Source organism: Neopelma chrysocephalum, unplaced genomic scaffold (genome assembly GCF_003984885.1).
Source record: "Neopelma chrysocephalum unplaced genomic scaffold, ASM398488v2 Primary Assembly neopelma1_59, whole genome shotgun sequence".
Classification (NCBI taxonomy): Eukaryota; Metazoa; Chordata; class Aves; order Passeriformes; family Pipridae; genus Neopelma; species Neopelma chrysocephalum.
In genome coordinates, this window is record NW_020897714.1 from 27,865,906 (window position 1) to 27,884,092 (window position 18,187).

Below are 18,187 nucleotides of genomic sequence, written 5' to 3' on the forward strand. Positions count from 1 at the left end.
TAAATCCACATTACTTGGACATGTCTCTACAAGAATAACAACCATCTGCAAGCAAAATGTCTTCCCTGTGCTCCATTTCCTCATGACTACAGGACAATCCAGTCACTCTTTACCTCACTGTTTCTTCTTAATCTTCCTGGCAGCGAATGACTGCTCCTACAGCCTCTCAAGAGAGGTATCTGAAACTAACCTAGACTTAGCATCCTCTTTCAGGTTCAACTTCAAATTACCACAAGGTAACTTGTGGTTTAGCAAAAGTCATAACACTCTCAAATTAACTGGAGAAAAATTAATTCCCTGTGCTACAGCCATCTTCCTGGTGTAAACTCCCCTGCACTGGAGCCAGCTCTCCTCCTGGCAAGATCCAACCCTTGCAGCCAACAGAGGAACAAATACAATGAAGTGCCCAAGCTCCAAGCTGCATCCCAGAGCCCCATTGCACAACAAACAACACAGTACAGCTTGCAGCAAGACCCCCCCGGCAAGTTTCCATTCCACAGACCTCTTAAATCAAGTACATTTACAGGGATACTTTTAGTCCCCCCACTTCCATCACTGATCATCATGACTAATCGCAGTAACAAGGGGAACACCCAAATGCACCTCAGGATTAAGATTTTGTCTGTATTTTCAGTTTCAGGACTGCTCACATCTCAGATCTGCTCCTGTCCCAAACAACCCTTAAGGCTGTGCTGCCCATCACCTATTCCTCACCTTCCTTAATCACACACTTACCACATTTCCTCTCCACCCTTAACAGCATTTCCACAGTACTTTTGTTTTCCAGCTACCATTTTCAGCAGTGTGGCTTTCAGTTAAATCTTTGTTTAATATTAAAGCCGTTTTCAAATATTTAATATGAAATTAACTTGAATCCAACTGGGGAGAAAACAGAAGGATACATTGGTTTAGCGAAGTATTATTCCAGACAAGTAAAAGACACTGAATAAAGATTTTTTAAAGGAGCAACCCAAGAAATCTTCTGTAAACTGAAAAAAAAGAAACACAAGGATGACAAATTTTGTATACTGGACAACTTGTGGTTGGATCACAGGCAAAGTAAACCAGGACCTTGATAACAAAATTTCAACCCCAAATATTTTTCTTTCTGCTGTAAAACTCCATGAGATAACTGGCAAAGGCAATTTTCCACAAATCTGTAGCAGAAAAGTGTACACTTTAAATATTGAACTGACATATTAGAGATTATTAACATTTCCCAACAATACAAACTCCCCATAGAAACTGAGAAATCCCAAAGGATAAGTCCAGCTAATGAGTGGAACATCTCAGGAAAGCTAAACCCATCACCCATCTCCAAGTACTTACCACAACAACATTCCTGTAAAAAATTCCACAGCACATAATTCCAACACAAGCTCTCACTCAGAAAATGCCGGTAATGAGAAATCAAACCAATGAAAGGCTACTGTTAATTGAGTGTTTAAATTGGTCATCCTGCCTCCTGTGACCTGTATCTAAAACCCTCCTTAAAAGTTCAGGAGTTAAACTTAAGTAGATATTATGTCAGACTGGCTATGTTAGAATATTTATGTTTTAAGCAGTAATGATATGTATTAAAATCTCAGTAGCTACAGGCAATGAATCTGATCTTTACTGCAGCTTCCACAGCAGACTAATTACATGTATTCAGTGAACATACGCAAGGTTAAAACTTCCATTACTCCAAAGCATAACCCTGAAAAGGACATGCAGCCTCTTTATCCTCTCACTGATATCAGCACCAAGAGGATTTCCTAAGAGGGTGGGACTGTTGACAGCACTGGCCTGAGATATCAACCTCTACTGCCCAGCAGCCAAGAGCCTGCCCAGGTCAACACTCTCCCTTTGAAGGATGTAGTACTTTGGTGTTCTCCATGTGGAAGCAGCCAGGTGGGTCCCTGCTTCCGAGGGTTAGAAATATGATGGAGAGGGATGCTAAGCTGATGTATCCTGCTCTTTCTTACTGATTCCAGACTGCAGTCCAGGTTGCTAGACCTACCCTCCAAGGCTGGTCCCAGAGGGTCTCTGGGTCTCAGCCATAGTTTACCTGTGGTTTTGCACCTGCACAACCCTTGATTATCTACAAACTAATGAACTCTGCAAAGTGTCTCATTCACCATGTACTTCACCACAGTTGAACTTAACAGCAAGCAAGCTTGTTTGAGAGTGATTGGAAAGAAGAGCTTGGCAGGGACTTGTCTCATGGGTTATCTTCCAGGTTCCCCAAACGGTGGGGAAGAGGAGGAAAGCTCCTTATCTGTTCTCCTAATTTTCCAAATGCAAAGGTGTCTTTCTCGTGTTCCCTTGACATGTTCATTTCAAGAACTCTTACTTAGCTGTCATGTCAGCAACAACTCAAAGCAGAAACTTAATTCAGCTAAAATGTAGAAAGAGATCCGTTTGCGGAAAGATCCCTCTTTCCACAGAGAGTAAGAGACTCTTTCACTCCATCTTCAACAAACAGATTGGCTTGCCACTCAAAAGCACTGTACCAATCCAACTGTTCCCACTAAACAAGCCCAGAACATCTGCATCTTTGTAGTACTGAAGTAATGAGTTTGACACACTCAGCCAAGTCTGCCACACTGAACAAGTCTCCTCTCCACCAACACTGCAAGATGCTGTTATGCAGATCAGAACAGTCAGCTTTCCCAGATAAGGTAGCTCCTTCCTGGAAATGGAAGACAGAGCTGCCTTATCTCAGGAAAGGGAAGATAAAAGGTCACTCTTCAATAAGTGGCAAAGTTCTCACCTTGAAAGCTTTGCCCCTTGATTGACATGGAACAACCAAGGTCATGGAACTTTTAATCAGATGCCTGCATAATTACTAAATCATTATTAATTATATCAGAGACCCAAGACCTCAGAGGAAAGGCAAAGCAAACAAAGAACCCAATGAAGCCTCCTCTGTTGTTGGAGAAAATTGGTAATTAAAAGTCATGAGTGCACCAAAGGATGAGGGAACAGCATCACAGTCACTGTTCAGGACTCAGGAGTGACTTGCATACAAAACAGCAGGCTCATCTCCCTGGGGAAATTACAGGGTACTGCATTACAAAGCAGTGAGGAGGGAAAAAAGGAAATAAAAGAGACGGAGAAAGAGCCACCCCTGTCTTATCAACAGCTTTATTTGCCCCACAGAGAGGGGCAGCACTGCCAACCAGCCCCAAGGTTGAGAGGTGCTTCCACATGTTTCTGGCAGCTCCAGAAAGCCTTCTCTCAGCCTCATATCATGAAGGGTTCCAATATTGTGAAGTGCACAAAAGAATGGCACCTTGTACTCAACCCAATCCAGCCCACACACAGCCCTTGCCCAGAAGCCCCTGCCCAAAGACTATTCCAGCATAAAGCCTTTATTTCCCTCAGTGACCTGAGCTCAGCCCTAGCGACTACTCTTTCCCCAGAGGCTGCCTTTCAAAATAGCTCTATCAAAAACTGAAGAACTTCACTCTACCCTTAAAAAAAACCCCCAAAACTCAAAAGAAGACAGAATGTCATGGTCCTTCTCACACCATAATAAATCAAACTAGGTAGTCATGATCCCCCCTGAAACCAAAGCAAGTGCTTTTGCTAACCAGGCTATGAGAAGACAAAGGCTGATCTGTTCCCATACCAATAATATAATGCCATCTCAGAGCACTGAGACACCAAAGATGGCATTGGATGGAAAAAGGCAGCATATTATCCACCACCATTTGCAGGCAAACACAAGAATCTCTCTGATTTGCTATATAGGCAGTCTTATAGATTCAATCCCAAAGATGACCATATGCAAGAAGTGCCAAGTCTGGGCCAAATCCCTGAAGAAATGGGTTCAGATGTATTATGAGACTGTGGCAAGAAGAATACTCTCATGCACTCAGCCCTCCCAACACACAAAAAGTGCAAAATACCAGAAGCCCAAAGAGAACAGTTTGTAAGTCCCAGAGATCAGAACAAAGAGACATTTTCTACTTCACTGCTTCAAGCACAATGACTCAAAAAGACATATCTTCAAGATACTCCAAATAACAAAGCCTCCCCTTTAAAACATGAGCAAGAAGGAATAAAGGATAATGGCAGCAGAAGCAATAATGCAATTTGTGGGACTCTGCCACTGAATAAAAAATTAATAACCAACAAGCTCTGGCTAACTGCAGCCATTTCATTATGCTTCACTTTGACAGACCTGAATCCAATAAACTTTTATTGAAGTGCATCTGGTCCCTTTTCTGACCTTCCATTGCTTGCCACTGGAATGAACTTTCACGGCTGCAACCTTATTACGGCACTGTTTCGTATTGCTGAATTCAAGGCACCCAACCCCCTGTGAGAGCACTTTACCTGTTGAATATATCACCAGACACCTTTTGCAGGTACTGAAGTGCATCTGCCACCTGCTGAACAGCCTCCTCCCTGCGTAAGTCCGGTTGGATCAGGGGGACTGAGTATGTCTGCCCCTCCAAAAAGTGCTTCTGGGCTACTGCAGCCATTGTACCTAAAGGAAAGAAGAAATAGATCATTATTAAACACACTTCCATTTTATCACAGCATTTATTCAGAGATTTCCACTTTCTGATCCCCTAATTATTTTAGGAAAGCATTTGCAACAGAACTGGTGAGCTGTGGAGAACAGCACAAGGTAGTAAGGTTGACATATTGGATTTTTAATAAATTCAAGACAGCCACAGTGAGGTGGAAGTCTCTTGTTTATCCGAATGCTCTCTTTTTTTGCATGCTACTTAACAAATCTCTGCTCAGTACTGTGCTGAAAACAAAGACCACACTTCAAAGAAAAGTCAGTTCAGGGTGGCAATAAGACTCATCAGAAACTGCTCTGTCCCCTCCTCCCATCCTCATATTCCCTGTGGATATGTTTCAGGTCATTCAGCCTTATCAGCAAAATGCAGTATTTCATCTTACACTTCTGCTCCACAAAACACAACCACCACTTCCTTTCAGGAAGAGCAGCCATGAAATGACAAGGCATGCAAGTGCACACACCCCCTTGCTCCAAGTAGGCTAATGGGAGTTCTTCCATTCTGAGACTCCCAGGAGCTGTTTCCTGCTTCTGGTGGCTGGATTTTTCCTTAGTAACTATCTTAAAAGAAGCCTCCTTATTTTAGGATACTTTTAGGTACAAAACCTAAATGGTCACTGACACATTTCAGTTGTGTGCAACACATGCACCAGAGCAGTACACGTGCTCTCAGATGCAGCTGGGCCCAAACCACTGCTCTATAGCTCAGCCAAGAGAAGGATATGCATCACTCATGTTTCCATCCCGACAGCCTTGCTCACCTCTCCCTCAGCAACTCCCAAAAAATCTGCCTCCCACGTTTTTACTCACAAAAATGACAAAAACATTCCCAGGACATGGAGGAGGGTAAAGAGAAAAAAACTCAATTTCTCTAAGCACATTAAAAATTGCAAACTCACAAATACGTTACTGTTAGGACAGTCCAAAGAATGAACAGAGTAGAGTATCCATACAGTTTTCTAACCCAAACTCTACTGCTTGGTCCACACAACTCTCTTCAAACTTGTTTTTTCTGTGTCTTCTCATTCAGGCTGTAAAAACCCCACAGATTACAGGTGCTCATTACAAGGTTTCATCACACAGAGTGCTGTACATCAGTATAACAAAGTATTCATTAAGCTGAGGAGAAGCAAAACAAAGAAGGATCAAAAAGCAGGGCATCAGAAACAGACAGGGATATCTCAGGACACACCACATTCCCTGTGTGATACCTGGAGTTCTGCAGGAGCTAATCCAGACAGCGCTGCTGTGTGCAACCTCTATTCCTGCCTGTACACTAGGACAGACTGAGAATAACACAGAAACACAGCCCATACTGGAGAAATTCACAGAACAGGAGCCTGAAGAGATAGTCACAACATAAAACAACAGTTTAATATGCGAAAATTAGGGGAGTCTTCACTCATTCTTTACATCCTCTATCTTGCTTCGCAAAATGAAAAGATAACAGATTAGACTTGCCTGCAGCCATTCCTGTACATTTAAGAAACACCATCCACCCTCTCCACATTTGTCTTTCCTGATCCTACCACAGCAGGGTAGGGAAAGACTTTCTGTAAATGTGACGCGGCTGTTATTTTAAGGGCGATTTTTTTGGGACGTGGGGTTTTTTGGGTTGTTTTGGGTTTTAATAATGAATCGCATGAGATTTAAGGACACCTAGTAGCCTTTTTGCAGTTAAATTTGCAAAACCAAGCCTAGCCAGCAGAAGAGCTGGCTCTGCTGCAGGAAGCCTAGACCTATTCTGTTCCATTTCATGCATCACTGGCAGCCAGACTCTGTATCCGCACTCTTTAGCGGCAATGTTTGCACACTGATTAGTCTTCTTGACTGGGCCTACTCAGCAGACAGGAAATTATTATTTAGAGCTGTAAAGCATACAAGTTAATCAGAGAGGAGCACAGCTAATTTTGAGACGGCATTTTTTGATCTGCTGACCACAATCAAGCTCGAATCCTCTTCCTTTCAAATCTCCTCTTTGACTGTCAAGGCGGAACAAAGCGAGCACATAACAGAGAGAGCGCACGGTGATGAGTTACTCTGGCTCCAGCAGCAAAATGAGTTTATGATCCTCCCTGCCACTGGTCACAACTCTTCCGTTGCATCAATGCTGCTCATGTTGGGGATGCCTATTTTTAGCTCGGATCAGTTCAATGACCCAATTTGCTGCAGCCAGATAAACAGCTGTAATTGCCCAGTCATGAAGCAGAGTGGGAAGCAGGGGCAAAAAGGGGACTTCTAAAACTTGCTTCATTATCAAAACCATTCCTGTGTAATGGTAATCCTGAGAAAGCCAAGCTTTTCACCTCTTGAGGCCAGATGAGATTATACATGATCTCTCAGACTCTCACCAATACTAATTCTTCCAGTGACCTTTCTAAAGCCAAGCTCAGTTCAGTTGCTGACTGACAGATGCTCACAAATGGAAGAAGCACATCCATAGCTACTACCAAACTGTTTCTTTGCCTGCAATCAGAAGCTACAGACTGTCCTCCAGGTCTCACTGCTCCCCTCCAAAGAGAGGAGCACACAGCAGCGGGCAAAACAGGAAAATCCCTGTGTGCTCCTGCTCACACTGTCAGAGTTCATCTGACAGTAAACTTCAGCTTCACAGGTTCTCAACGCAGCCTCTCAGCTGAGCTCCAGATTCTCACCTTTCCTAAAAAAACCACACATTGGAGAAATGTGGCAGACTCTTTGGGAACTGCTGTAAGAGACAAATACAAGAGATAATTCTTTCTGTGCAAGGAAATGAGTTGGAGATTTATAGCAAGAAGAGGAAAACCAGCAACACCTGAATGACTAGACTCAGGCAAAATTTCATGCTACAGCTGCTCCTAGGACCAAATTGGAGAAACAAGACAATGCTACAAACGCTTTGAGTAGGGACCTGACCATATGCTTAGAATAAAAGTGGAATCGATTTCTGCAACAGAAAGAGACTGCAGGAACAAGGAGGATTTTAACAGGAAAATTCAAAATATTCCCAACTAAAGTCAAGAAGAAAAGCAAAGACTGAATGTCACTCAGCAGGACTGACTCTTCCTTTACCTCAACCTTCAGTGCACTGAGGAGGAAGCAGCACTTTTCCTTGTCATGCTCCATTATCAGAATTAGACACTACATAAAAAAAATAAGTGCCGCATTTTAGAGATATCTCAATTCTCCCACCCTGCCCAGTGTCCAAGCCTTCATGTAATATACACAGCAAAGGTGCAAATAAACTGATCATCTTACATATGGAAGGGACTTCTAGCAAAGCAACAAACTGGTTCCAGTATCACTCCAAATCTTACAGAGGGAGCTGGCACGTTTCAGCAGGAAGTCCAGAATGCTGGAATTATGGTGGCTGACATGAAATACTCAGATGCTACAGCAAGAGAGGGGCACGTGTGCCCAAAGCAAGTATGATTCACAAAAGCAGATGTCAGATCACCCAAGAGATTTAATCATTAGTGGTGTGACCACCTATGGGTCAGAAAAAACAGCAATACAGACCTTTTTTTTTTTTTTGGTGATCAAAGAGGCTCTGGAAAAAAGCTGCAGCATCTGGGGCTCCATCCTCTCTTTATTCAATTATTTTTTCTGTGTCAACTTCCATGATCAAGACAAATGTGCTCTGGTGTTATATAATAACCTCATTTACCTTATTAAAGTGCAAACAAAGAGAAAAAAGTTGTTTTCTCACTGCACCACCTGCTTCCAAGTGCTATATCCTGATTTGGAAGCTCTGACTAGAGTTACCAACTGCTCAGATTTGCACTTCTGCCTTTAAGCTGTCTATCCTTTCACCTTAGGCAAGCTGGTGCAAAGCTCATCAAGGCTGGTGGCTCTCCCTCTGCTCTCAAAGTTGCTCTTTCCCTCTCGATTCCAACACTCACACTGAGCAAAACAACAGCTGTGGGAAATGCAAAATCAGCCTCCACCAGACTGTCTTGCCTTTCCAAAAGACTTTAAACCAGGACAGACACGGGCTGAGCACGCCAGGGTTTTCAGGCATCTGGAACCAACAACTGGTGTTACTGTTGAATCACTCCAGCCAAGTGTAATACTCTGATGGCTGTGTAGAGATTTGTAGCTCTGAACCTGGAAAACGAAGTACAAAATTCACTCCTCTGGATAGGTAGAGAAACATTCCACCTACTTTGCTCACTTCTTGCGTTACCTCTCCCTGGACCTAAGAATAAAACTTCTTATATTAAGGCTAAGCCCAAGAGAACTTCTCACAGAGCAAACAGAGTCTGTAAAAGAAGCAACACTTCCCAAAGTTCTTCAGAAAATACTGCACTATGGAGGATCAACCACTGAGGTGATTATCTACAAACAAAAAAAAAGATGCCCACAACCTTAAAATACCTTACTTTTTCAAAGGAACATAAACAAAGGCAATATCAAGAAAACAGTTTGCCTGCCCTCAACACAGGCAGGCTGTAAATCTATATACAAGCGCTTACCAGATGTGTACTTTGTTATGAAAATAAAGGGAGAATAAGGCAAGCCATCAACAATACCTGCTTTCTTAACATGCCTCAAGAGACTAAAAAGAGAGGGCTCAGGGGAGAAGAGGGATTAAATACTTTGAAAACAAAATCAGTGTGTATTCTTCAAAGCTACAAAGGCTGCTTTAGCAATTACTTGCTGCTCCTTCTGTCCCGGCACTGGAAAGGCAGCATGAACTAGAGGCTTTTAATTCCCACAGGCAGTAACATCTCCAAAAAGAAGTGTCAGGCTGTCTCTAGCCCTGTGTTTCTCCTTTGTAGGATCCTAATAAAAGATCAGTGCCTCATAGACACCTGTGAGGATGCAGAGACCAGCAACACACAATAAAACACAAGTCTGCACAGCCCTCACCACACACCACCACACCACTGCCACCAGTATGGTTCCACAGTGGGAACAAACAAAGCCACAGGTGAGCCGCTGGTTAAGATTAAACACACTCAAATGATGGAGTAGAGACAGGCTTATCAGAAAATGCTGCCTCCTCTGATAGAGGAAAGTCACATCCGTAACTTGGTTCACAGTGAGAAGTCATCCCGAATTCCTCACTGACCGTAACTTCTTACACATAACACTTTCTACCACGTTCACCTGGACAAATGTTTTCCTGTGCTGCCTGATAATAACAGACCTCTGTTATCCTCACTTTCCTCTGCTCCAGTCCAGTGTACTACATCAGCTCACTGCTCACAATACCTGACTGTGGCTTTCAGAGCTCCAAAGGCTCCAGTTGCTACAATGTCTGTTGTACTTCACATCCCAAACTTCTACTACTGTGCACTTAACTATGCACTCTGTAGTACTGCACTTAATGGACTACTGCATCATCCTCATTCCCTACTTTCTGCATGGGCTTCCCACAGAATTTCATGGTCAAATCTGCTGGTGTATTCAAGTCATTCCTTGGTTATGCTAGAGGTTTGCCTAGAGGCTATCCCAGAAAAATATCAGAATCAAATCCTCCAAGGAAAGAATAATAATAATAAGAAAAGATAATTATATCACCTTGCCCTTCACAGATAAAACACACTCCTGTGAGTTTACCAGCTGCAAAGCCAGAGAACCATATTTAAAAAAGAGACTTGAAGCCACAGAAAAGCAAAACATCATTGCACATGCTCCTCCCGTTAAGGGACAGGACAAGGCAGTGCGTGCACATGCACTTGCACAGATGTAGACACACAACTGGAGCAAAAGCTACAAGTTTCTCATGCTCTGGCTGTAAATGCAGCAAAAGAGCCTAGACATAAGTCCTATTCTATTGTGCAGCAAACGATTGCTCTGCCCTGTGTTGATATTCACTGGAGGGGTTGAAATTTAGTCCTCCGGCAGAGCACACAAGAGGTAACTGGTATTTCCAGCAGTGAGATGAGAGGTTCACCACAGTCCCTGTGCTAAGCCAACTTTAGGGTTTTTGGGGGAAGCAAGGCAGGGGGAGGAGAGAAGCACTTTGATAAGTTAAGAGGATGAAAAGTCTATTTATATTTTTTAATTAAGCATGTTCTACAGTGTTATTAAGCAGCAATCAAAGATGCAGATGCTACTGATTTGATTGGCAAGAAGTACGCTGTGATGAATATTAAGGAACTCTGCCCCTATAAATAGGTCTAATCACCATCTGAAGGCTGGAAGGCAGTGATGAAAGAAAGCATTAATAAGACCATAATTAGGCCCCATAGCAGGCTGTACTCCACCAGGGTGCTCATGTTACTAGACGTGTCTTATAGTAGCAGCCTCAAACTCCACTGTAGACGTTACTGCTTTGGGTCTCAAGACCTCTAGTAGCTATTTTAGATAAAGCTAAGAAGAGTGGGGTTTCTCCATCTTTGGAGGGCCTGGCATCAGCTGGGATTTTACATCCCAGTGCCATTTCTGGAGCAAGAGAGCTCTCCATTCCAGCTGTCCCTCCGTGCCTGCTTTCAATGAGTGAAATAAACTGAGGAGCTGGAGTTCCCCAGACACAGAGACTGGAAACGGGTGCAGGAAACTAGAAAGCTTTAGGAGCCATCCCTCTCCCTCCCCCTCAGCAGCAAGAGCACATCATGGCCATATCTACATCACAACACTAACTTAGCCACAGCTATAAAAGCCATTTCTGCTCCTCTGCTCCAGCTTTAGAGACACTTACTCCACCTCACACTTTCAGCCTATCCGTACTGTATTCTACCACCAAAGCAGTCTCACCTCATCTGTCCCAGGAGCAGCTACAGGAAAAGAAAAATCTTTTTCTGCTGCACTAACTGCCCAGTGATATAACACCATAGCTTCTCCATATCTAAACGGTGTGGATTACTGGCACTTACCACATATGCAGAACCTCACACAGCTGGGTACCACAAGAACATCTTGTTGCACCACAATGTCAGCTACAGTGCTAGGTGCCTTTTTATTAGCTGCATCCATGGACTACTGCCAGCCACTTAGTTCAACCCAACAGACCATGGGATCTGCATGAAAGGTACTCCAGGTCCATTCCATCTGAAGTATATGTTTCACTCAACCTACTGACTACCAGCACTGTACTAGACAAAAGTATTCAGGTAATGAAGATACTCGCTTCTGGAAACAGCAAGAGAGGCTCTGGTATGAAGCTTGCATCTGAAACCACAAAACTTTTATTTTTCCCCAGTTAATTCCTCAAGTTGCAGAGGGAATACAATAAACAGGCTGCTTTGCACTAAAAGAGCAGCTTACTGACAGAGTTTCTGTAAACTATGTAAACTATGGACCTGAGAGGAACATGTCTCCCTGGACCACAGGCTAACCAACAAACACCCTTTTCCTGTCCTGCTGCTTCTGGAATAAAATATTATCTGTACATGATCCCTCCTGAGTTCTCAGAGCTACCAAAGGAAAAGCACTGGCCTGTCAAAAATCTATTTCTGAAAGTAGTATTTAAGTATTTAAGGCAGCCCCTTCTCAAGAAGCCAGAGCCTGCTGACACCTTTGGCTCAGACACTTTGCTTTGAAAGAAACAGCAGCTATCACAGCTATTAAAGGCAAATGAAATCTACCAGCAATATGACATTAAAGCAATGACATTACTGACAGGGAACTAAAGGCACATGGACTGGATGTTTTCCCACCCGCTGCATTACCTCTTGGATCATGGGAGTGTGGGCCTGAACCAACACAACAACAGACTTGATGATCATTCTCAAATGGAGACTCTCCCTAAAAACTACTCAGAGCCACTTAGATTTGTTGGTTTGTGACATACTGCCCTATTCCACTTAGGCTTAAGAGAAAGAATCAAAATTTGAGATCTCAGAGCCCAGCTTTACAATAGCATATGGCAACTCACTGGCAAATTGCAAAATACCTGACATTTAAAGATGGATCAAGTATAATCAAATGATATTGACTCTCCAGAAGACAGAATGCTATTACATTAAATTTTGAAGAGAACCTGAAAGGTAGAGACTTAAAAGAATTTAGAGGCGCACTTCAGTCCTCCCAGCTCCATAAGACTGCCTCTAAGCCACTACTGTCCTCAGGACAATCCTCTCAAGGCAGAGCTCTGCTTTGAGAAGCACAGGCAGAATCCCTCACTGCCATGAGGCACCGAGCTGCATCACCTTGCTGAGAAAGCCCTGTCCTTTAAGTACAGGCTGAAAATTATTTCCTCCAGCTGGATACATAAAGCTCATTTTGATGGACAGATGTTGATATCTTAAGTTAATCAGATAATCCCCTCTGCTACTGTCACCTTTGGCTCTCACCACTAATGGAGACAATCAGATGCTCTAATGAACAATTGATCTGATTCTAAGCCATCTACAACTGACCACAAACACTCTGCTAATTGCCTGCCTTCCCTTCCTCTCACTATTTATTATAAAAGAAGACTAAACAAATAGCCTAGCTACAGCTACAATACAGACATCAAAAGTAAAGCTGAGAATCCCATCCCAAACATCCAGACAAAGCTCTTCCTTCAATTTCCTAAATGGACCGCTTTGGTTTTGTATGCCTAATGTACACAGGAGCCACTGGTTAAGCCAAAAGTCCCCTGGAGGGCCCTTTCCCTGCAGTAAGTTCTCTTAAACACTGGAGTTCCAAACCCAGGGTAGCTGGAACGCTGCTGCAGAGCCTCCTGCAGAACGTTTGGAGCTTCTCATTCTTGCTATCAGACCGCATCAAGAAATACTTACTTCCAAAAACATAGCACTTCAAAAAAAACAAACAAAAAAAACGAGTTAATTTTTTCCTCTTATTTTCTGATACAAAATCAGCTTCAGCCTCCTGCAGAGGACCTTAGCTGCAGACATAACCATTGCCACATCTCTCTGCCATGAACCCTAACTCACAATGTCCTGTTTTTCGCCTCCTGATTCAGTACCCTCTGCTCCAAAGTTCTGCAGTTTTACAGCCCCCAGACCCCATACACAGTATTACAATGGACCCTTTAATGAAGGAAACAACCAAATCAAACTGGCAACCGAAGTAGTTCCTGCCCGTTTTATACATTCAAAAGCAAAAGGAATGTTTGCACTTCTGGAAGAAGACATGAAGGGAACTCATTATATAAGGAATGTCTTCAAGCCTGTTCACATTCACTGGAAGGAATATCCCTACAGAGAGGCCTGGATGACAGGAGCTGATGAAAAGCTGGATCAAAAAAATGTCACCTGGATGGACTATTTTCTGGCAAAGGTTACCTTGCAAAGGGGTCTAAGCAGAGCTGATTAGCTACAGAAATTGCTTTTTTGTGTGACAAAAATTATTCCCTTCAAGATCCTATACCACAGCCATAGGAAACATAACAATTTCAGACATAATCCTCTTCTTCCTCTGCACATTACCTTTAATCTAAAAAAATGTTATATAAAAAAAAATCTGCCTTGTTTTCAGGATTATCTCAGTATTATATTTCCCCCGCCCTCAATTTCTATCTTTCTCTTTCACTGCCCAGGCTGAGCTTGCAGTGATTGGTATTACCAGAACCCAAAAGCCAGACTGCAAAGCACTTCCCAGAAATTATCTGCTTTCAGTTTTCTGGCCAATTAACTCCTGAGTTGAAAGAAGAGAACAGCACTTTTTATCTGAAGGAATGAAGACTTAAAACTCAGTTTAAATATCCAGAGTGACAGAAGAAGGGCAGATGCTAAGACTAGCAGCCTGCGCTGCTCTGGGAGTGCCTCAGGCATTTTTTCTGCCTCAGGGCTCTGGAGGTGGGGCTGTTCCCCCGCCCTCAAAGCATCCCAGAAATACAGAGGTGTATCAGGCAACCTCTACATCCCAGCTTTACTACTCAGACAAGACAAACATAATGAAATATCAGGAGAACTTTGCAGGTAACCTTCCTAAAATAAAGTCTATGCAAGGAACAGCTGACTGACTGATTCCCCAGAAAACTGATGTGCAGAAAGCCTCTAAAGGACACGCCAAAGTCACTCTGCTTCCAGCCGTTGCCTCTGGCAGGAGCAGCACTATCCGCTCCGCTTCCTTTCACCGCTCAGAGAAGGCTCCATATTTGAGAGAACTGGCAAGAAATAGGGGCATTTTCAGCTTCTCCCTCATCAACCCCAGGATAGGTCAGCCCAGCCTGGAAATCACTGCCAGCAACACTAGCCACACAACCCAAATGAAATAAATAGGTCAGCTCAGGCAAAGCCCCGGCTGACATTTGCCTGAGTCACATGAAATGCCACAACCACAGCTGGTGTTATCCCACGCTCCTTGTTGGAAGCTGCACTGTAGAAGTGAGCAGAGTCAAGAATTAGCCTACTCTGTGCAGGGACAAAAAGCCTCCTCTTTGGAAAGAGGCCTTTGGGAAAATCCAGGTGCTGTTAAACCACTCAACACGTGAACCACAACATTCAATAAATAAACAACAACAAAACAAACAAAACCAAACCCAAAAAGAGGAGAGCGGGAAAGCTTATCACAGGACTTCCACTGATTACTAAAATAAATACCAGACTAAAACAAATACTAACAATGACCATCACTGCTGGATGTGGATCCAAAATGTTCCCTGTGTCCATCAGCAGCCCTTCTTCACAGGTACAGCAAGGTCTAGCAGCCCTGTGGTCTTTTTACTGTTGGCCGACTCATTCTTTATTTTTAACACAGAAAAAGATTAATACAATAAATATAATTATCACAACAGCATTTGGGTTCACTTGTAAACACTGACAATGTGTTTTTTATTTGACAAATCATTACAACAGCACAGCTTCAAGCCTGGGAGTGAGAAACAAGCCCTCATGCAACTTAAAGGCAATCCATTATCCATGACTCCAGGTAGCATGGTACTCCAGGTGCTGACCCCTGAGGGACTGGCAGTTACATTTTTTATAATCTGGGGTGTTCTCTGAATTAGCTGATAGTCCACTGTAACCAGTCAGCACCCGGAATAGTAGAAAACACCCACAACCCCATAACAAGCCATCAGCTGACTTGCTGAGGAAAAAAAAAATCACATAACCCACAACACAGAGTCCTGTAACCCTCTCTCTTGGACACCTCCTTCCCTGTTTTGTCTCTCCCTTCAGACTGCAGCATCTCCTGTCCACTCCTACAGGGTACCTGACCTACATGGAGAAAAGGCACGGCCTTGACCATTCCCCAGAGCGTTGTGTGGAGCCCGAGAGCCCTGCATGCTCAAGGTTTTCATGCTCCATGCCTGCCTGGTAGGTTTCCCAATCTATGTCATGGCTCAGCATCGAAGCACAGCGTAAAAATCACGGAAGGGGTCAGGCTGGAAGGGACCACAGGGGGTCAACTAGTCCAACCTCCTTGCTCAGGCAGGGCCATCCCTGGGTACATGGCACAGGGTTGTGTCCAGATAGTTCTGGATTATGCAGTGAGGGAGACTCCACAAACTCTCTGGGCAATCTGTTCCAGTGCATGGTCACTCCACAGTAAAGAAGTAATTCCTCCTGTTCAGGTGGAACTTCCAGGGCATCAGTTTCTGCCATTGTCTCTTGTTCTACTGCTCAGCATCACCAAGGAGCACCTGGCTCTGTCCTCCTGGCACTCCTTCAGATACTGACAAACACTGATGAGGTCCCCTCTCAGTCTGCTCTTCTTAAGGCTGAACAGGTACAGTTCCCTCAGCCTTTCCTCGTAACAGAGATGCTCCAGTCCCTTAATCATCTCTGTTGCCCTGCAATGGACCTGCCTCAGTAGCTCCGTATCTTTCTTGCCCTGAGGAGCCCAGACCTGGACACAGCACTGCAGATGCGGCCTCACTAGGGGTGAGTAGAGGGGCGGGATCACCTCCCTCAACCCGCTGGCAATGGCACCCCAGGATAACAACCGTAACAAACCACTTCCCTTCTATCCCACCCGAACAGGCGCTGCGTGACTCTCATTCCACACCACCAAACTCCCCTTCCGCAGAGCTCCCGGGGTTCCCGCCGGGCAGCGCCGGTGGCCCCCAGACGGGACAGGCCGCGGCCCCGGCTCAGCCCTTCGCGGGGGCGCCACTCAGGCCCGGCAGGGGGGGCCCCCCCGGAGCCGGGGCTGCTCTCTGGAGGGAGCTATCCCGCCCTGTCCCGCTGTCCCGCCGTGTCCCCCCGTGCCCCGTGTCTGAGGGGCGGAGGGCACGGCCCCGCCCCCCCGCGCGCCCCCCGCGGCCCCGCGCGCCCCTCACCTGCTGCGCGCCGGCCACGCCCCGCGCCCCGCGCCGCTTCCGCCCTCAGCCGCGCGTCACTTCCGCCCGGCCGGGCCGCCCCGGCGAGGTCACGGTGCCGGTGCGGGAGGGAATCCGGGAATGTCCTGGGTTGCAAGGGACGCACAGGGATCAGCGAGTCCGACCCCGCGCGGGACACCCCGACAGTCGCACCGTGGGCCTCAGAGTATCGCGCAAACGCTCCTTGAGCCCTGTCAGCCTTGGTGCTGTGACCGCTGCCCTGTCCCGGCGCCTCTGTTCACCCTCTGGGTGAAGAACCTTTGTGTAATACCCAGCCCAGACGTCCCCTGACTCCGCTTCATGCCGTGTCCTCGAATCCTGTCACCGCTTTGTCATTGCCGCGTTCAGCCCGGTTCCTGCGCCGGGCTGCTTTTGCGCTTCCACATTGCTGGCGCAGCAGAGCAAGAAAAAGGGGGACTGTGACCCATGCACGTGTTTTCTCTCTAGTGCTCGGGGAGAGTCGGGCCGTTTAAAAACTTAATTTAAGGAACGGGGAGATTTTAAATGCGTTCTGCTACTTTGTTCTTGTGTTGGTTTCACGCTCCTCTCTCGTGCACCCGCTCAAGCAACCGAGTTCTCCCGGCACAAAAGCTCATGAAAAGCGAATCGCAGGAGCGCGATGTCTGTAAACTTTAACCCCACATTTTAAAGGGGTATGTGCTACGCGTGACAGAGGTATTTGCATGCTCATCCACTTCAGGATCAGAAACAATTTCTCAAAACTTAAGTAAACAGGTACAATTTAACACTATTTCAATAGCAAATACCGGCTTTTGGACGCACCAGGGAACACTTGTGATTGATATGTAGCATTAAAAGCAGCGCACAGGGGAAAAAATGAGGCAAGCCTCTTCAAACAGTGGATGCACTTGAACACATCAGGAGCCACTCATGCATATTCAGCTCAGGGGAAAAGGGTAAATTCATTACATAAATTATCTGTTGCAGATTGTTTGCTCGGTTCCCCTCCTTTGCAGTGGGAAGCAGGGACTGAAGTGGGGGAGGGATGTTGGGCCCCGTGGAGATGCAAAGGAGATCAGGAGGCAGAAGCAGCAGCTCCCCCGTTTCAGAGCCTGCAGGAGGGTGCAGTGTTTGCCCTGCGGTGTTTTAATGATGGGCCTGGTACGACCCATGAATATAGAGAGCACAAAGTGAGCGCTAAGGACCAGCGTAAGAGCTGCTGAATGGAAAATCCTGCCAAAAACTCAAAGCAGACGAAAAAGCAGATCTAGCCGAGTCTGAGCAAGGAGGCTGTGTGTGTGTGTGTGTGTGTCAGGACCTGTCAAAAACAAAATGGGGAAGCGGATGTAAGAAGCAACAATCCAATCTATTCTGATCCATTTTCATTTATATACTGCTGACGGAAAGCCCTCCAAATGCTTTTTTTTCTGCTTGAGTAAAATCCAATTCAAAGCATTTATGAAATTCAAGAGGAAGCAAGAGGTGACACAGTCCCTTCCCATGTCCCCCTGAGAAAGAGGAGCCAGCAGGTTTGCAAAATCCATCATTAAAGGACAAAAAGA

General features: G+C 45.1%; 1 protein-coding gene across 4 annotated transcripts in view; it reads right to left on the minus strand.

Moving 5' to 3' along the window:
- WASHC1 (WASH complex subunit 1) overlaps positions 1 to 16,690 on the minus strand; it is a 44,448-nt gene extending 27,758 nt beyond the window's left edge. Inside the window, exons 1-2 of one of the 4 annotated variants that reach the window (XM_027680645.1) lie at positions 16,626 to 16,690; positions 4,327 to 4,480 (exon numbers count right to left, since the gene is read on the minus strand). In XM_027680645.1, coding sequence (XP_027536446.1) covers positions 4,327 to 4,475 — 149 coding nt within the window. In that variant the 5' untranslated portion in view covers positions 4,476 to 4,480; positions 16,626 to 16,690. The other 3 variants (XM_027680647.1, XM_027680646.1, XM_027680644.1) reach the window with 3 other exon arrangements.
- Between the last annotated feature and the right edge of the window lie 1,497 nt (positions 16,691 to 18,187).